Below are 21,326 nucleotides of genomic sequence, written 5' to 3' on the forward strand. Positions count from 1 at the left end.
AAAGTAGAAGAGATTGTGAAGATAGATGATGACAATAAGCAAATAATAATGAAAGATAATCATCTGTTTTTTAAAAGTAATCTCTATACCCAACGTGGGGCTCAAACTTATGCCTCTGAGATCAAGAGTCAGATGCTTTACTGACTGAACCAACCAGGTGCCCTGATAATCATCTGTTTTTTGATTAGAATTCTGTACTACTTTGGTAGAGAAGGGTAGCAGTTTTTTTTTAATTTTTAAAAAATTTTTATTTTTTGAGAGAGAGAGAGAGAAAATGAGATGGAGAGGGGCAGAGCGAGAGGGAGACACAGAATCTGAAGCAGGCTCCAGGCTCTGAGCTGTCAGCACAGAGCCCAATGTGGGGCTCGAACCCATGAACGGTGAGATCATGATCTGAGCTGAAGTCAGCCGCCCAACTGACTGAGCCACCCAGGCACCTGAGAAGGGTAGCAGTCTTAAGGAGGAAGGTGAATAAGTCTACTCTAAGTTGTAATTATATGTATGAATTCAGTTAATGAGAACATTTTATTTTTGAGTGTCACATAAATCTACATATAATTAATAGTCTAATTAGTGCTGTCTTTTAAAGCCATTTTAATGGAGTAAGTGAAAAATGGGAGAGATGAATGGATAGAGATTAGTAGGTCAGAAATAACAGGGGCCAGGGGCACCTTGGTGGCTCAGTCGGTTAAGCATCAGACTTCGGCTCAGGTCATGATCTCATGGTTCATGAGTTCGAGCCCCACATCGGGCTCTCTGGTATTAGCACAGAGCCTAGAGCCTGCTTTGGATCCTGTCTGCACCCGCCTCCCCCACTGGTTCTGTCTGTCTGTCTGTCTCACTTTCTCTCAAATATATGTAAACTTAAAAAAAAAAAAAAAAAGGGGAAATAACAGGGGCCTGAGTCAGAGCTGTCAAGAATATGTTGACTCTTCTTCATTTGAAGTTGAACAATCCCTGGAAGGGTGAGGGATCTGCAGTTGTATAATACCTGTTAAGTCTATACAAAAGAGTATGCTGGGTGAGAGGTTGAATAGGAGAAATGGGCTGATGGAGGTTATAGCTAAGAAATAAGTAAATTTTAAAAATTATATATTTTTTAGTATTTGCCTTAAGGGTTGAAATAATTTTCAGTTATACTTAATGCACAGGTAGAGTCCTTTGTTTTAAAAGTCAATTGAGGGCACCTCTGTGGCTCGGTTAGTTGAGTGTCCAACTTTTGATTTCACCTCAGGTCATGATCTTGTAGTTTGTGAGTTTGAGCCCCGAAGCAGGCTCTGTACTGTCAGTGCAGAGCCTGCTTTGGATTCTCTGTCTCCTGGTTTCTCTTCCTCTCTCTCTCTCACCCTCTCTCTCTCAAAAATAAATTAAATAAATAAACATTAAAAAAGAAAAGTCAGTTGAACATCAGAGTTATTTGATACTCTTTAGACTGAAAGATTATAGTATGAGAAAACATTTTCTGTTTACAAAGCAAATACTTAGTAAATACTCTAAATACAAGGATTGGCAAACCTTTTCTGTAAAGGACCAGCTAGTCAATATTTTAGGCTTTGTGGGCCACATATGTAGTATCAGTTTCATGTTATTCTCTGTGTGCGTGTGTATTTAAACAACTATTTAAAAATGTAAAAAGCTATTCTAACTTGTAGGTCATATAAAAGCAGTCTGCAGGCCAGATTTAGCATGTAGGCTGTAGTTTTTGCAACCCCTTGTTCTTAAATACTGTTATTTTCTAATGTTTGGTAATTATATTTATATTTATTATTATTATTATTATTATTATTATTATTATGCTTTATTAAGAATATTACTATGTTTTTAGAGGGAGCCAGAACGTTCTTATGATATCTTGAGATTAGATTTTCCTTTCCTTTCCCTTTCCTTTCCTTTCCTTTCCTTTCCTTTCCTTTCCTTTCCTTTCCTTTCCTTTCCTTTCCGTTTCTTTCCGTTTTTCTTTTCTTTTCTTTTCTTTTCTTTTCTTTTCTTTTCTTTTCTTTTCTTTTCTTTTCTTTTCTCTTTTCTTTTGTCTTTCTATCTTTCTTTCTTTCTTTTTTTTTTTTTTTGGCATTTTGAGCAAAAGTATTAGGTTTAGAGAATTTGGAGAGAAGATTGGATTGAAGAAGGAAAGAAATGGAGGTTCAGTCAGGTCAAAGACCAGATCACATATTTATTGGAATGCTAGTAGGTATTAAGAGTTGTTTTGTAGGAGTTGTCTGGTAGAGTGGTTCAGGACTAGGAGATACTAGATCTCTGATGTATTTGATTTCTTTCCTCATCAGTATCTTTTTTCTGTGTCATGGGTAGGAACCTTATCACTTTTCAGCCGCCTAGTGCTCTACCTCTTTTCTCCATATGTTTGGGAGTGGGGAGGGTCAGGGATCTAAGTTTTACTTTGATTCTTCTGCTGACTTGTGTGACGTTTGACTTGAACTTCAGTTTTCTCATCTGTAAAATGATAAGACTGATTAGATGATATCTGAGCTATTTTCCATTTGGAATTCTTTATTCTTTTGAGGTTCCTACAAATGAACTTGATTTATATTTGCTTTTTTTCTTTCTATTCTGCTGGCTCTGCTATTCACCTCAGTCTGTGCCCCGCTGCCTCAACCCTCCATCACTCTGATATAACTGAACTAGTTTCTAAATTATTCTGAATTAGAATCTGAAGATGGGAATTCCATTGACTTAGCCAACTGAATGGCAGAGGTTTTAAAAAACAAAATAGAATTGATTACGAATATTTAGTATCAGACTTTTTTGTACTAAACATAGTATGAAGTAGTGCACTAATTTACACCACACTCACCATATCCATAAGAAGTATTAGGATAGCTTCTTGATGTAGATTACCTTAGGTAGTTTAAGGGTGGCAATTTAGTTTTTATTTTTTATTTATTTTTTAAAGATTTTATTTTTAGGGCATCTGGGTGGCTCAGTCAGTTGAGCGTCTGACTTCAGCTCAGGTCATTATCTCACATTTTATGAGTTTGAGCCCCACATTGGCTTGCTATCGTCAGCCTGTCAACACAGAGCCCACTTTAGATCCTCTGCCCCCTCTCTCTGCCCCTCCCCAACTTGTGCTCTCTCAGAAATAAATATTTTTAAAAAATTTATTTTTAAGTAATCTCTACACCCATTGTGGGGCTCAAACTCACAACCCTGAGGTCAAGAGTCACATGTTCCACTGACTCAGCCAGCCAGGTGCCCCAAGGATGGCAATTAAAAAAAATTTTTTTAAACATTTATTTTTGAGGGACAGATAGAGGCAGAGTATGAGTGGGGGAGGAGCAGAGAGAGAGGGAGACACAGAATCTGAAGCAGACTCCAGGCTCTGAACTGTCAGCACAGAGCCCGATGTTGGGCTCGAACCCACAAACTATGAGATCATGATCTGAGCCGAAGTCGGATGCTTAGCCGACTAAGCCACTCAGGCGCCTCCCAAGGGTGGCAATTTTAAAGAAATCCTATCTCTAGCTTTGTTGCTGTTATCTTATTTCTTTGGAAGCATATTATTTAAAAAGCTAACAAATTTTTAATTTTAAAACTGAGAGTAGGAGTTAAATTAACATTAAATATTTTTCAAAAATATATAGTTATCAGAACAAACATTTAATTTTACTGAATTACTTGTATAAACATACATAGCTACTTTTAAGTCAGTATAGCATTATGTGTAAGGATGAATGCTATTTACTATGTCCTTGACTTTGTGTCCATTTCTGGTTAGTTAAAAAAAAAAGGTTTATGAGAACATTATTCAAACTAAAATTCTTTTTTTTAAATATATTTTTTAAGTTTACTTATTTCTTTTTGAGAGAGACAGAGACAGTGTGAGCAGGGGAGGGGCAGAGAGAGAGGGGGAGAGAGAGAATCTCAAGCAGGCTTCTCACTGCCAGCACAGAGCCTGACATGGGGCCAAACTCACAAACCGTGAGATGACCTGAGCGGAAACCAAGAGTTGGATGCTTAATGGACTGAGCCACCCAGGTCCCCCAAACTAAAATTCTTATAAGCTTATAAACTAAAAATTTTCCAAGCCAGGACTGTTGCTTTTCTCAACTTAACCTAAAGAGTCAATACTGTCTACATTCAGTTCATCATGGCTTAAAGTGTATTTATTTTGAGACAGAGTGTGTGGTGTGAGTGTGAGGTGGGGGAGGGGCAGAGTGAGACAGGCTACGAATCCCAAGCAGACCACACGCTGTCAATGCAGAGCCGGACTTGGAATTCTGTCCCACGAACCATGAGGTCGTGACCTGAGCTGAAATCAAGAGGTGGACACTTAACCGACTCAGCCACCCAAGTGCCCCCTCATTATGGCTTAGAAGAAGATCAGGGGGTTCAAAGGCAACATAAAGAACTTAAAGAGGGGGCGCCTGGGTGGCTCAGTCAGTTGAGCGGCCGACTTCAGCTCAGGTCATGATCTCGCGGTCCGTGAGTTCGAGCCCCACGTCGGGCTCTGTGCTGACGGCTCAGAGCCTGGAGCCTGTTTCAGATTCTGTGTCTCCCTCTCTCTCTGACCCTCCCCCATTCATGCTCTGTCTGTCTCTGTCTCAAAAATAAATAAACGTTAAAAAAAAAAAATTAAAAAAAAAAAAAAGAACTTAAAGAGTAGTGTTCTTCCCACTCTAAGAGCTGACTAGAATTTATTTGGCCAGGTGTTGAAATAGTTAGCAGAGAGTAAAGGAAATAGGAAGGAATGATTATTAAATGCTATAAGAAGGGAAGTAATTCTTCTCAAGGGCTAGATACTAAAAGGCGGTGGAAGTTCTAACCCCTGAGGAACTTACCATGTAAGGTAATTTTTAAAAATTTATTTATTTATTTTGAGAGAAAGAGAGAGAGTGTGCATGTGTGAGCAGGGGAGGGGCAGAGAGAGAGAGGGAGAGAGAGAATCCCACACAGGCTCTGTCCTGTCAGCACACAGCCCAACTGGGAGTTTGAACTCATGAACTGTGAGATCATGACCTGAGTTGAAATCAAGAGCTGGACATTTAACCAACTGAGCCACCCAGGAGTCCCAGGTAATTTTTTGTTTAAAAAACTTTGTAGCCTTGGGGTGTCTGTGTGCTCTTTCAGTTAAGCGTCCGACTCGATCTCAGCTCAGGCCTTGATCTCAAGGTTGTGAGTTCAGGTCCCACACTGGGCTCCGTGCTGGGCATGAAGCCTACTTAAGAACAAACTTTATAGCCTTGTTTAAAAATTCAATTTTAAATTAAGGAGATCCTTTGAAAGGTTATCAATATGTAATTATTCAAAGAAGATAGGGTTTATACAGTTTTTAAATTCTTACGTATAGTTTATATCGTTTTATAAAAAATGACTAAGTGAAAATTGCCATTTAGTAATAACTAATTTGTTTTATGAAAGATGAATAATTTAAAGCCTATTTGTCATTTAAATAATTAAATGCTTATTTGAAACATTAACTTATAATTAAAAAATTGAGACATACTTGAAAACACCCAACTTAGTTGAGTTATTCCACCATAGCTATTTGCAGATGTTTTCTCATGCTGATGATCAGCTGAAGTAGTACTGTCCAGTACAGTCACCTTTTGATTATCTGTGTTAATGGGCCACAACGATGCATGGGTAATCCTAAAACAAAGTACTTTATACAGTACCTGCCTGGTATCTGTTGTGGCCTGAGCATGTGTTTGGATCCATGAAGGAGATGTAGCAGTGGGTCTCAGGCTTGCAAGGGAGTTGGGAGCCATTATGGTTACCTGAGGGTGATAAGAGGTATCCTAGAGAGCTTGGGTTTGGCACTACTTGGCTAAAGTGTCATGGGGGAAGCCCACAGCATGTGAGACCAGACTTGGCAATAGCCAAGAGAGAGAAACAAATAGAGAAACAATAGAGAAACAAATTAATAAGGATCTGTTAATAGGAATAGACCACACAGTTGCAGTGACATTATTTGGTGTATTTTTTGGTTAACAGGTAACAAACAATAGTAGTATTTATTAGAAGTTACTTGCATTAGTTTTGGTCATCTTTGCTAAACACATTTTTTACTTGCCACAGGTAAGTGCTATTATTGAGACCTCTACTAAATAAGACTAAATTTATTATCATGTAACCAACAACTCTAGAAGTGACAGGATAAATTTGAAATACTTTTTTTTCTATTAAAATTCTTCCTAAATATCAATATTGAACTTGTACTTCCAAAATTTAACTTTAACGCATTTTAGTTTTGTAATTTCAAAGAATATGAAAAGACAAGGCAATGATGATTACTGAAGGCTATGAATTTGACTTAGGAAAAACAGAGTAGCCATATTTTTAATAAAAAAATATAAGCGCTTTAAAAAAATTATTTTAAAACTAATAATTGGCTGTGAGTTGATGAATGTTGAAGCTGGATTTTAGGTATATAGAGGAGTGTTCATTCTGTTACTCCATCTAATTTGAATGTGATTTTCCCCAAGAGAAACCTTTGAAAAATTTGAAGTAGGTGATTGCTGAAAATTTCAGAATGTTATAGACCAAACTTTCTTCTCCTTCCTTATGGAGTAGATTTATTGTTCTCTGTTATTATTCAGATTCCAAATAAAATCATAGCTATCTATTTTCTGAAGATATATTTGATTCACAAGAACTCCTACAGTTCAACCTAGTGTGGTAGTAGGATGGGAAGAATACAACTTATGCTCTTTGATTTTCTTAACCGTATATTACTTTTATTACTGTATATGTTTTTAAAAAGTTAACGACACCAAATATCTATACTTATCCAGTCGCTAGAGACATTAATCTTAAGTCAACTCTTGTAACAAGTCTGGAAACAATTGATATTTGAGAGTGCATAATGTAAGGATAAGTGAATTAGTCTCTCCTCTAGATCATTGGTTCTCAATCCAGGTAGTTTTACCCCTGCAGAGACATTTGGCACTGCAGACATTTTTGGTTGTCACAACTTGGGGTGCTCTTGGTATCTTCTGGGATGCTTCTTCACATTGTACAATACTCAGGACAGCTTCCCACAACAAAGAATGATCTGGCCCCAAGTCTCAATAGTGTCTCTGTTGAGAAGCCCTGCTCTAGTTTTTCCCAGATGTAGGTATTCTTTTAAAATAGACAACTAGAATATTATATAGTGAAACTAAATTCTTTTGATTTTCCATGTATATATCCTGTTAAGAATTATGTTTTAGAGCATGCATTCAGTTTTTACTGGTAATTAATACAAGAAGCAACATTTTTCTCTTCAGAATTCCTTCAACCAAATCCTTTTAGAGTTTAGTCCTGGGAAAATTGTCCCTTCCTCATGAAGGGATATATTTCCTTGTAATTCATTGTACTTTGCCTTCTCTCCTAGGAAGATGTAAGAGCCCAATTTTATGTCCTTTTATAGCAACTAGCCCTTATTTAGGCTCATAGGTGTGAGATCTTTTTCTTTGCTATACTGGTTTTTGTTTTATCCTTAGCATAAAGGTTTGTGGGTTTGGGCTGTGTGTTTGTGTGTATATAAAGAGAACATAGAAGTGATATGTAAATGCCCCAGTCACCAGGTATGATCAAATGTTTTGAGTGCTTTTTTTTAAAAAAAAGCCTCAATTTTTTCAAACAATTAAAAAAAGTGCTTACTATAAAATGTAACTATATATTAGTGCAGATATGGAAAGTTGCTTCCCCATTTTTATTTTGTAGAGATTTATTCATATTTCCAGCATGAAAATTTGAAATTGAAGTTTCAGTTTGCAGTAAGCTTAGAATTCTATGATTGCTTGAGTTTGCATTCTTATGGCTTCATTTTTGAATAGGATAATTATGTTTCTAAAAACTCCATGGAGGGGCTCAGTTGGTTAAGCATCTGACTCTTGATTTCGGCTCAGGTCATGATCTCACAGTTTGTGAGTTTCAGTCTGGCATTGGGCTCTGTGTTGGTGGCCCCCCCCCCAAAACAAATAAACTTAAAAAAATAAAAAGTGGGGTGGAAACAATGTCTCAAGAAAATAACATTCTCTGATAAATTTTCCTTTATTGATGTGTTTAAGACCAGTTATATAAAAAATAGGTACAAAAATGTGCCTATTTTCTTTGGTTTTTGTTTATTTTGAAGTGTACTTAATATATATGAAATCTTCTTAGCCCATATTTGTAATGATTTAGGATGTGACTCATTAAAAATTATTCAAAATGAGATTTTTATTTCTCTGAAGTTAAAAATAAGTAAATACCAACATTGTCACTAATATACAAATTTCTTTTTTTCTGTTACAGCTCTACCAAGTAGTTGAAAAGGAAAGCAGATTTTGTCATTTTTACTTAACATGCTCAGAAAAAGCTCAAAGATTATTTTTGTTTTAAAAAGAAATACTTAAATGATAAAGTTACTACCTTGGCCAGTCTTTGATTTGATACTTTATTTAGATACTAGTTGTGAAGCTTACAGATCCTGTTGGCTTTTAGTCTTTTGGCTGAGGGGCACCTGGGTGGCTCGGTTGAGTGTCCAACTTCAGTTCAGGTTATGATTTCATAGTTTGTGCATTTGAGCCCCACGTCAGGCTCTGTGCTGACAGCTCAGAGCCTGGAGCCTGCTTCAGATCTATGTCTTTCTCTCTCTCTGCCCTTCCCCTGCTTGCGCTCTGTCTCTCTGTCTCTCTCAAAAATAAACAAACATTTAAAAAAATTGTTTTTAAGTCTTTTCATTGAAATAAGAGGCTTTGAATTTGTTTCAAGTTTCCTTCATACCGTAGGTAGTTTAAGAGGATAGATAATCAGCTTTCATATTTCATAAAGTGATATTTAATACTGTCATATGGTTATCTTTTCTGTATTATTACAGATATTTTATTTTTTATTTTTGAAAAACGTTTTGAAAGTGTTTTTTATTTTTGAAGTTTGTGTATTTATTTTGAGAGAGACAGAGACAGTGGGAGTGAGTGAGGGGCAGAGAGAGAGGGAGAAAGAATCCCAAGCAGGCTCTGCACTGACAGCACAAACTCTTGATTTCCACTCAGGTCATGATCTTGTGGTTTGTGGGTTTGAGCCCTGCATCAGGCTCTGTGCTGGGAGTGTGGAGCCTGCTTGGGATTCTCTCTCTCTCCCTCCCTCTCTGCTCCTCCCCAGCTCTCTCTCTCTCTCTCTCTCTTTTAACATAAATAAAAACACTTTAAAAAATTAAAAAATATAAAATAATTGCTCTTCATATGCCACTAAATTACAGCCTGCTGTTTGAAAATGCTGTTAAATAGTATTAATTAAATTAATAGGAAACATAGTATTATCTGGGTACCGAAATTCACCCTCTATTAGCAAATGGAAAAGTAAAAAAAACACATCCTATGTGAACATTTAATAAACCCAATAAATTAATGAAATATTTTATGAGTATTGTGTCATAAAAAACAATTTTTTTTGTAAAAAAATGTTAACATTGTATTTATATTTTAGGCCCCCCCCCTTTTTTTTTAAACGTTTATTTATTTATTGAAAGAAGACACAGCATGAGCAGGGGAGGGGTAGAGAGAGAGGGAGTCACAGATTCTGAAGCAGACTCCATGTTCTGAGCTGTCATCACAGAGCCTGATGTGGGGCTCGAACTCACGAACTGCAAGATCATGACCTGAGCCGAAGTTGGACGCTCAACCTACTGAGCCACCCAGGCTCCTTTTTTTTTTTTTTATAGAAAAGGCATTTAAACACCAATGGAAATTACACTAATAGGTTATTTTAAAATGTAACCAACTTAACCACTGGGGCTTTCTTGATCATTGTATTAGTATAAATATAAATGGGGTTTGGGAAAAAATTAGCATGCTTTAACCCAAGGATTGGCAAACTTTTTCTGTAAAGGCCCAGCTAATAAATATTTTAGGCTTTGCAGGCCATACAGTCTTTGTTACAACATTCATCTCTGCCTTTGTAATATGAAAATATGTGAGTAGAATGGCAGTGGTCCAATAAAATTTTATGTATAGAAACTGAAATTTGAATTCTGTATAATTTTCACATGTCATGGCACTAATTTTCTTTAGACTTTTTAAAACCATTAAAACATGTAAATACCACTCCTGGGTTGTAAAAACAAAAAACTTCAGGTGGTAAAAAACTTAGTGGGCCAGATTTGGTCTGCCAGCCATGATTTGCCAGCCCTTGCTTTAGCCTAGAAATGGAGAAAGCCAGTAGGTCCAAAAAGGAGAAAATTTAGCAATTGGGGTTAAGAATATAAATAATGATGTTAAGTCACTGAGCACCTATATTTTGACTTTCCGGTTATTAGAACTATACATTCTCGTGTTGCACTTATATTATATTTTTCAGACCGTTGATATTCATAAAGAGAAAGTTGCAAGAAGAGAGATTGGTATTTTGACTACCAATAAAAACACTTCAAGGACACATAAGATTATTGCTCCAGCCAATCTTGAACGACCAGTTCGTTATATTAGAAAACCTATTGACTATACAATTCTAGATGATATTGGACATGGAGTAAAGGTAAGTATAATTTTTGTCAGCCTTTTAAAAATAGCAGTCCATAATGAAACACTTTAGAAAATGAAGCTATTATCTTTTCTGGAGGCCCAAGTTTTGGCCCAGTTGTGGTTCTGAAGATTCCTTACTACTATAACTATTTTATCCTTCTTGCTTCTTCTTAGTGCTATGTTGTCAAGTTTTAAGCAGTCATCTGTAAATGAAATGCATTTATTTAAACAGTTATGATAATACCTCATGTAGATTGGGCAAATAAGTGTGGTATAATTTCTGTAGTCTTTTAATGACTTAATATGACTGATTAAAAGATTACTTAGCATGTTATTAAAGTATTTACCTTACCTCAAGAATTTATCAGCAAGCTTCTGGCATTAGTTTTCAGAAAGAACATATGTAAACAAACATGTACTTTGAATTTTTCTTAAATAATTCTGTCTTAACATTTGGCTGAGAATAGTGTAGACAAAAGTAATATATGAATTAATATTTCTACCCATTTTGAATATGTAGCCATTATGTGTTTGGGCTATCTTTTAAAATGTATTAGAGTGCCTGCTGTATATATAAAATACCGTGATCAAAACTGAAGTGCATATAAATTTCAATGAAATTGGTATTTATACTTAAACTATTTGGAGCATCAGCTAAGTATTAAGTAACTTAAAGTTTACATCTTAATCATTGATTTGAAAGGCAGTGACTTATTAAATGTGACTTTGGATAAATATATACAATATACTTATAAGTGAAACTGTATAGTTTATGCAGTTATGTCTTTATATATAAGCAAATGTAAATTAAAAAAATACACTATACTACTAGTATGGCTAGAAATCAGTTAAGTCTAAATTTAATGTATGTCTTGGTAAAAGAAAACATACAGTATAATTAAAAAAAATATTTTTCTTAGAATTTTAATATAAGCATTATTATCTGGAATTTGATATTTAATTTTATAAAATACTTAAAATTTTATGATTTTGAGATTTTTTTTCAAGGCTAATAACTGCAAATAGAAAATTTTAGGATACTGCTGGAATCTACTTCCAAAAGGCACTTAGAATAAAGCATAATATTTGTGCTTGCCCATTTACATAATAAAAACATGATTTCCTTCCCACTCCAATTCTTACTTAATTCAAGTAAAATATTTCTCTTTTGGGACTCTGTAGTCCTTCTTGTTTGGACTTTTAGTGTTTAGGCGACACTAATGTGAAGAAATCTTTAATAATGTTTTTTGAATAAAGCAATGTCATATAATTTCATCAGAAAACCTTCCTGTTCATGACACATTCTGCTTTGACCACTCTTTCTATGATCTACTGAAACATTATTTTTTAATGCTGAATGCTTAACTTGTTTTTTCTTTGTTTTTTTCCTTTCTCTTCACATCCTGAAGTTCCAACTAACCTTTCAATGCTTTTTTTCCTTACCTCTTTTATTTGCTCCATTTATGCATTAAGTGGTTGCTTAGATTTAAGGTAAGAGATTCCAGGGCTGGATTTCCATTCTTTGTTCTTATGTAGAATATTACATATGGGGAGTGAAGAGATACTCGGCACTTGGCCTTCTAAAATCAACAAATAATTCCTCTTTTTAATATTTAAAACTTCTTGTCATGCAACTTTGTGGTGTGTCTTCATGTTCTGTGAGGGCAGATTTTTTTGTGTTGTTCACCACCTTGTCCTGTGCTCCTAGAACAGTGCCTGACACACACACTAGTGGCTTAGTAAATATTTTTGAATAAATGCTTATTTTGCAATGTTAATATGTTTTGTGAAAATAAAATGTAAGTTACCGTATCATAAAATGTCATTATGGAGTAAAATTAGCTGGATTTTTGTAAATGTAGAATTTATGTTATGGATTGGAGGGCCAACTAATGTGCTTCATTTAACCCTCCCCCTGTGTAATAGCCTTTTTATTCTATAAATGGTGTGCTTTATTATACACTTGTGGCCAGTATGTCATTATCTCTTGACTCTTAGTGAATGTAAAGAAAGTGCGAAGTGGAAAATAATTCAGTGTTATGGGTTTTTTTTTAAGTTGCAGTATCATGTATTTTGCAAAAATCAAGATTAGTTTCTTTTTTTCCAATATTTCAATATAAACTCATTTTAAGAGTTTTTCTAGCTGAATATTAATTATATCAAAACATCAAAAGTTCATGATAATATTTAACAACAGGTTAAAAATTAGAGAAATATTTTGTTATGTGTTTCAGTAACAGTTTAGGTGTTTTTTTCTTTTTTTTTTTTTTTTTACAGTTTTAGTATTTTGGAGAATTAATGGTAAAAGACATTCAAGTATATTCACGAAGTCTCTTTTAAATACAGTTACTAAAATCATATTCACCAAACTAAGCATGCATTTCCTTTTTGTTCTTATTTTCTTAACTGACCCTTGTAATTTATTTTCAAATACATTTTCTTTCTAAACCCTGTTATTTGGCATGTCTTCAGTATAGAAAGTGATAACAGGAAAATAACTGAGATCTGAATCATTAACTATTAACCACGGCCACTGACATTTCAACAGATCTGATAGAGAGATGTGACTAGAGGAGTTGAGGCAAATGTACTTCTTGTGTTATTGAATAGATGATGTTGGCTCCAAGCCCTCAGTCTTGCTGAGTGAAGGCATGTGGAATTGTGAGGAGATTGCTTTTGCATAACACACAAAGAACTATACCCAAAGCAGTGTGTAGTTGCTTGGCTCTTTTCCTGTAAATACTATATGCAGATTTTGGCTGTTGATGTTTTAAAGTGATTGAAGAGAACAGAAAGATTACCTGAATGAAACACAGAAATGGACTAATTCTTTTCCTCTTAAGTTTAGACCAGCTTGCCTAAGCTGCTATCCCATGCTCATTTCCTCCAGATTCCTTCTTGACCTTCCTGGGTTCAGGATCTGTTCATGTGAGAGATAGACCAAAATGAGTGGGAAATGAGAGAAGCTCCTAGAAAGCAAGGAAATATCACACTTGGAGAAGATTCCTTAACATCTTTGCCCTTTGTACCAAAAACCTTCACTCTTTGGGTACTGTAGCTCTATATAGGTGTTGCTGTTATATCTGGGTGCAGTTTACTGAGCGAGAAGAGTACCCTGCATTCATCCTAGAAGCTACAATGCACCAACGTTCTGTCTTTTCTTCCTTCCTGTCCCCCTCCCCTCTTTTTTTTAAGCACATTGTTAATAATTTTTGGTGAACCAAAACAAAGTAGAGTGAAAAAAGTATTCAGCATATAACAAATTATTTCTCTTTTAGTGCCAGTATAAAAATGATTGGTTTTCAAAGGGTGATGAATGGAATAATATAATACATTAAGGTAGAAAATAGAATTTAAAAATGTTAAAGTTGGAAAGGACTGTGGATAATAAACCAGTTAAGTGGTTTTCCAGCTGAGCTTGGAGACCTGTGGGTTATATCAAGTGCCCTAGAAGTCTCCTGATGTTTGTTGGTAGGATTATCTGCTACTTTGATTTCCTCAGCTGTTCATGAGTTCTGTCTTTGCTCTTGTTGCTGTTAGACTTTTGATGCCTTTCAGACTCTAAACAAAGATAACACTTTGGGACCAAACACATGGGATTGGACTCAGAAGAATCCTCTGTACTAAAAGTTGAATTTTTAACATTTTGTACAGCGTGTTCTGATGGTGGTTAATTTAGGTTTTTTTCTTTAGTTAAGTGGGGAGAACAAGTTGTAGAGTTTAATTCATAAGACCTTTGAAAACAATGTCGTGATATTTGTACAACAAAAGGCATAAAAAACTAAATGGTGGAATGCCATATTGGAAGTGTTTTAGTATGTACCTGAGGCCATATAAAAGTGTAATTTACCTGAACTATACATACTACTCCTCCTTGTATATTTAAATCCTGCTTTTTAAAAATGTTTATTAATACCGATATTTCTTTTTTGGAGATTTCTATATAATTTGTAGACATTCCTTTTTGTTTAAAACATAGTCTTATTCTAAAATATTCTAAGTTCTTTAAAAGCAGAGAAATCATTTTATAGGCCTTTGTGTCTCATTCTGACCCCCTGCCATGTCTCCCTTAATTTTCATATTCCTTGGCGTGCCTGGGTGGCTCAGTCAGTTAAGCATCCGACTTCGGCTCAGGCCATGATCTTGTGGTTTGTGGGTTCGAGCCCTGCGTTGGGCTCTGTGCTGACAGCTCAGAGCCTGGAGCCTGCTTCGGATTCTGTGTCTCCCCCTCTCTCTGCCCCTCCCATGCTCATGCTCTTTCTCTATCTCTTAATAACAAATAAATGTTAAAAATTAAAAAAAAATTTTTTCATATTCCTTTACCCTTGTGCCTACTAGTCTGGTAGATGAAAAGTGGTTGATAAATGAGGAATGTACCACAGATACCATTTTAGAATGTGTCTGGTACTATTCTGTCACAGCAGGTCATCTGTCAGTGGGAGATTTCTTCATAGCAGAAGTGTCCTTTGTGAACTAGAGATATCTGGCCAGCCAGCTTTATAAAAAATACTGAAGTTCACAGGGTTCTGAAAAAGCACTGAGATTTGTAATAAACATTGTATTTTGATATATCAAGGTTCAAGGAGTTATTGAATGTACCAAAAAAGCATAGAGCAGGAGAGTAGGAGCACTGTAGAAGAAATATTAAGGCCATAAGAATGAGCTTGATGCTTGGTGCTAGTTGTAGAGATCTCCAAAGCCTGGGAGGTAGGACCACTCTTTGAACATAAAAGAACTTTTCTACCTCCAGTATTACCTACATTCCTTAGTCACAGGCCAATGGCAAAGTATTTGAGCATTGTCACTTAAATGAAATAATTCTTCTGTTTTGAGGATTTCTTTTTGGTGGGGAAAAAAGGGGGAGAATGTTTCCTACTGTTTCCTCCTTATACCTAATACCTGCTTTACTTAGCTCTCAATGATGACTTTCCCCTTTATAGAATTAAAAAATGCCCACATAATTCGATGGTTAAAAGCTTCATTCTGTTTTCCAAAAAAGACTTTGAAGTATAATGAGCACGCACACTCATGATTCAGGACCATTAACTGCATGTTTATGAACCAGATGATAGTTCTGCTTATGTTTATAGTTTGTTTTAAAGTTTCATGTGGAATTGCTGTAATGAAGTAAGTGTAGCTCTGCTTTGTTTTCTTTGTCCTGAGTTTATGGTGCATTCTCGTTCTCCTGTCTCTCTTTCTCTCCCTCCCACCCCCCCAGCTGTCCACTTCTCCACACACAAAATTTAGTCCTGTGTTCTGCTGCTTGTGAGGAAGTGATGTCTCCTCCATAAACTTCCCTCAAAATAGTGTTTAGAACCATGATGGCTATCAAGTGAATTTTTTTAATCAAATTATTTTATATTTGAAATAAACTTTCTTTAATTATAATACAGATCCTGCCTGTGATAAACATGTTAAGTTTTTATTTGTTTGTTTTTTTTAACATTTCTTTATTATTGAGAGACAGAGCATGAGGATGGGAGGGGCAGAGAGAGGAGGAGACATAGAATCTGAAGCAGGCTCCAGGCTCTGAGCTGTTAGCACAGAGCCTGACATGGGGCTTGAACTCACAAACCGTGAGATCATGACCTGAGCCGAAGTCAGATGCTTAAGTGACTGAGCCACACAGGCGCCCCGACACATTAAGTTTTGTTTGGCAGTTATTCCTGTTCTTGCTCTTTTCCTCAAATTAGATGGCAGTATTTATACTCTGCATAGCATATTCGTTTTACTTAGCCTTTTTCACAAAGGAAAACCACCTTGAAGAAGTATTGAAAAACTCTTTTAGCTTCATATAAAGGTACAGTATCAATAAAGTATAAAATTACAGATTTTTTGGACATTCTACAGGGACTCTGGTTTCTTACATGATTTAAGTTACTTATCCAAACCCCATTAACCAAGCAGATACAATCATTTGATGATTCTACAGATCATAAAATGTATTAAGTTTTGTTTATGGAACTGTCCACTGGATTTTAATATATAGGTTGTTTATTTTATATATTTTTATAGATTAAAAGACTTCTAGAAGATACTGCAATTTAAATAAAAACACTTTACATGCCAAAACCTTGAATCAAAGTTGAAAAGCTGTTTTCAAGTATTTTAACTATTCCATATATAGAATAAAATTCTCTTTTACTTTTTCTACTGCTGCTCCTTTTCCTTCCTGTTTCTAGCAAATTGATGTAGTTTAGTGTTGGCTCACCTACTTCTCCCTCATCACTTAAAGTAACTTTGGGTTTTATGTTGTTTAAGGTTGAGCTTAAAGGACTTTGGTTATTACTATAAAAAATCTGATATCATAAATTAAGATTTACAGTTTGAAAAGCTACTGGTTATTTGTCCTATTACTCTTGAAATTTTACCTAAATGTGGATTGATGTTTTAAAAACTTCTGGCATTTTCATTTTAAGATATGATTAGTATACCCTCTGCTTATTAATGAGGGGGGAACAAGGATAAGTTAATCTGTCTTACTTGATAACTGGTTTGTTTTGTATTTATTAAAAGTAACACCAAAGGATTCCAGATAAACATTTCACTTGAAAAAATATTGACATCTCAAAGGTATCATTTGTCATTAAAGATTGTTTTAACATCACACACAACTTGTTCACTGGGCTTATTCATTTGCAGAGTTTGTTTCATGATATATTATTTCTTGCCTATTCAGGTAACAAGTAGTATTTCAGGATTTTTAAAAATTTCATTTAAGCCAGAGTAATTTTGGCAGCCTCAATACTCTGTATTTGGTTATGATTTGTTTTCTTAAAATTTATATTTTGAAATTATAGTTATAAATACATTCTGATTTCAGTGGTGTAATGTCTTGCAGTTTCATTTTATAAATAAAATGGAATACTCCAGACATAATCTTATTAGAAAAGTTAATATCTTTTTTTGAAGTGTTTGGTAATCCACAATATTGGGGGCTTAAAATAGGGTCAGGTATGAACCTATATGTTGAACATATTTACTCTAACCCATTGGTAATCTCAGACAATTTGAGATTGCATTTGAACTATATTTGTGAATGACTTCTCTTACCTCTTTAAGATATCCAGATTTCTAGGGCTTTCTATATGAATGCTGATATACTTCTTTGGTGGCATCATTTGTTTCCAGATTATACTACTCTCTTTCTCTCATATTTTCAATTAGGGAGAGATGGAATAGTGAGGAGTGATGGCCCAGCTCTGATTTAGGACGATGTTACATCTTTCCCATAATCTTTATTTTTGGCCTGAGTGGGTCTAATTCCCATTGGAACTAGTACATTGCCTTTGGCCTCTGTATTGCTCATAATTGAATGGGATATCTCAGCCCTAACTTTCTAGTTCAGATGTTTAGGAACATGACTTAACTTCTGGCAGCTTTCAGGTAGGTGATTCCTTCATAAAAGAACGTTAAAGAAATCTGAATTGTAAGGCTGATCCACTATTTTAAAAACTGAACATTTTTTGGTATATCATACAATTTGACTTTGTATTCTCTAGTTACAATGGATCAAAACTATACTGCATATTTTATTGGGAAACATGTATTTTTTATGATATACTTGCTATCTAAAAAACAAGGAATTGTTTTAAAGGCATTATTGTTTTTGACCAAGTTTTTCTTTGTTAAAACTAAAGTTCTTATGGTTATCCTATTTAATTTCAATTAAATATAGTATCAAATAGTCTAACCAGTGATCTGTTGGTGTGATGGCCTAATGGCAAATACAGTCTTTGCATACAAGTTTACAATCATTTGAAAATCTCATGTTAGGAAGAGTCCTTTGAGTACAACTGTAGAATAAGTAGAGTAGAAATTGCATATGAAATGCATGGCCTCTAATTTTTTTTTTCCTATTTAAACCTTCCCTTCCTTTGTTAAATAGCATAACATTATTTCCCAAAAGTGACATTTTGTTTCACTGCATACGAGTTGATTTTTCCTCCAAATTTTTTTAGGTGAGTACCCAGAATATGAAGATGGGTGGGCTGCCGCGTACAACACCTCCAACTCAGAAACCCCCCAGTCCCCCTATGTCAGGGAAAGGGACACTTGGGTAAGTATGTAATAATTGAAAACCACTTCATGTAGTGTTGTTGAAAACTAAACACTACATATGTTTAAACTATTATTTAATATTTGAAACAAGAACATTTTCTTCCCAAGTTTATCCTTTTTTCTGGGAAACATCTTTATAATTTTAAAAAGATTTTGTTTGAAAGTTATTTTTCTGTTGAATTTTAAATTTGAGGTAAAATCCTAGCCCAAGTTCATGGTTTATTATAAATTGTACTCTAATTTCAGAAATCTTTTAGAGTATTCTGATTGTGCTTATTTTAGACTATTCTTCTGGAAACACTGTAAATTATAAAATTCTGTATGTCTTGTGTGGTTATGAGAATACTGAGCTTTAATTCTATATCACAGAAGTGAGCTCTGGATTTGACTTTTGGCAGAAATGGCCATTTAATGTAAAAGCTTAACATTTTTCTTCTGTAGCATCATAATATAAACATTTGGTTTATCATGGAGATTTGTGATCATGTGGACAAAATGTATCCCAAAAGCCAGATGACTAAAATGGTAGTCCAGCTGTGCTCCTGCTCTGTGGTTTTGCACAGTCAACCTCTTAGCAATTCAGTTTTTTCATCTGTAAAAGGGGGTAATATTTGTTCTCTATCAACTTTTCAGAGTCATTGTACCACAAATTGGATTTTTCAAAAAATGTGTAAGACAAAGACAAAATGTTTTGATACCCATTGGCTTGATGATACATGCTTAAAATTTTTTAAATTGACAATCTTGTTTTTGGCCCCCTCACCAAAAAAAAAAAAAACAAAAAAACCAACCAAACAAAAAAAACCATAACCAAAAAAACTGAAAAGAAAGAAAAGAAAAGGGAAAAAAGAAAATGACAAAAAAACTAATTAGGACAGGACAAGATGAATTAGAATATAAAAGAAGATAATGTTGGTAGGGGAATTATAGTTAGGACAATGGGAAATAAAAGGATAAAAATTAATTCTGGCCAGGAATAGGATGATTTTATTTGGGGTCAGCAAAACAAATTCTGCTTAGATTAGAGAGGAAAGCATCTAGTAGATCAAATAAGATTTAAACTTCAGTGTAGTATGTTTTTTTTAATTTATTTATTTATTTATTTATTTATCTATCTATTTATTTAATTTTTCTATTTTTTAAAATTTACATCCAAATTAGTTAGCATATAGTGCAACAATGATTTCAGGAGTAGATTCCTTAGTGCCCTTGCCCATTTAGCCCATCCTCCCTCCCAGAACCCTTCCAGTAACCCTCAGTTCTCATGTTTATGAGTCTCTTCTGTTTTGTTCCCCTCCCTGTTTTTATATTATTTTTGTTTCCCTTTCCTTATGTTCATCTGTTTTGTCTCTAAAGTCCTCATATGAGTGAAGTCATATGATTTTTGTCTTTCTCTGACTAATTTCACTTAGCATAATACCTTCTAGTTCCGTCCACATAGTTGCAAATGTCAAGATTTCATTCTTTTTGATAGCCGAGTCATACTCCATTGTATATATATATACCACATCTTCTTTATCCATTCATCCATTCTTTCCATACTTTGGCTATTGTTGATAGTGCTGCTATAAACATGGGGGGTGCATGTGTCCCTTCAAAACAGCACACCTGTATCCCTTGGATAAATGCCTAGTGGTGCAATTTCTGGGTCGTAGGGTAGTTCTGTTTTTAGTTTTTTGAGGAACCTCCATACTGTTTTCCAGAGTGGCTACACCAGCTTGCATTCCCATTCAGTGTAGTATGTTGATGACATGGTAGGCTGTAGTGGTGCAGATGTAAGAGTAGAGAGATCAAGAGGAAGTATTTGTTTTCCTGTGGAATGTCTATATTTCTATTATATGTAGTACCTAACAGATTTTGTTAGGTTTTAAGTCAAGATTGTTAGCAAGGTAACCCACTGTCCTCTTAGTAAAAGAAAACTTTCTGTTGCTCTCAAATTTTGAAGATGTATTCATATACCAGTATTTGTTTCCCTTGTGTATTAGCAAGGGCTCTGCAGGATCTTTGGAGACCAGAGTTGCTGAGCACCACAAACCAGTTGATGGTCACAGCGTAGCGTTTTTGCATAATCTTTGTCTAGCCATCATATTTTGTTCCTTTGGCCCTTATTTTTTACTTTGTATTTATCATTGCCTTCACTGTATTGTTCTCAGTCAGCAAGGGTTTTTGTCTGCATGAAACAGAACATTTTTATTGTCTGGAAATGAGATGTTTGGAAATGAATCCGTATCTTATTTTTTTTTATATTTACATTATAATTTCAGAAATGCCTAATCTTTTTAGTATTTTTTTTTTTTTTTTAATTTTAGAGAGAGAGAGCACGAATGGGGGAGAGAGGCAGGGGGAGAGAGGGATCCTCAGCAGGCTTCACCTCAGCACAGAGCCCGACCCAGGGCTCAATCCCACAATGCTGGGATCATGATCTGAACCAAAATCAAGAGTCTGATGCTCAATTGACTGAGCCACCCAGGCACCCCTAAACTTTTTCGCATTTTATTTATTTTTTTAAATGTTTATTTTTGAGAGAGAGAAAGAGTGGGGGCAGGGCAGAAAGAGAGAGAGAGAGAGAGAGAGAGAGACAGACACCCAGAATCCGAAGCAGGCTCTGAGCTGTCAATGCAGAGCATGATGCGGGGCTCGAACTCACAAACCATGAGATGATGACCTAAGTGGAAGTCCGACGCTTAACCTACTGAGCCACATAGGCACCCCACTTTGTAGTATTTTAAATCCACATTCCTGATATTCTTTTTCCTTCCTTGGACGTACTATATCATCTAGTGCCCTTTACTTATTTTTACTTATTTTTTTATTTTTTAGAGA

The 21,326-nt window shown here is 35.1% G+C and overlaps 1 protein-coding gene across 20 annotated transcripts in view; it reads left to right on the forward strand.

The window, feature by feature from the left end:
* ABI2 (abl interactor 2) overlaps positions 1-21,326 on the forward strand; it is a 139,527-nt gene that overhangs the window by 59,718 nt on the left and 58,483 nt on the right. For all 20 annotated transcript variants that reach the window (XM_042995133.1, XM_042995129.1, XM_042995128.1 and 17 more), the window contains exons 3-4: positions 10,279-10,455; positions 18,404-18,501. In XM_042995133.1, coding sequence (XP_042851067.1) covers positions 10,279-10,455; positions 18,404-18,501 — 275 coding nt within the window. The remainder of the gene's footprint in view (positions 1-10,278; positions 10,456-18,403; positions 18,502-21,326) is intronic.

This window comes from Panthera tigris, chromosome C1 (genome assembly GCF_018350195.1).
Source record: "Panthera tigris isolate Pti1 chromosome C1, P.tigris_Pti1_mat1.1, whole genome shotgun sequence".
NCBI lineage: Eukaryota > Metazoa > Chordata > Mammalia > Carnivora > Felidae > Panthera > Panthera tigris.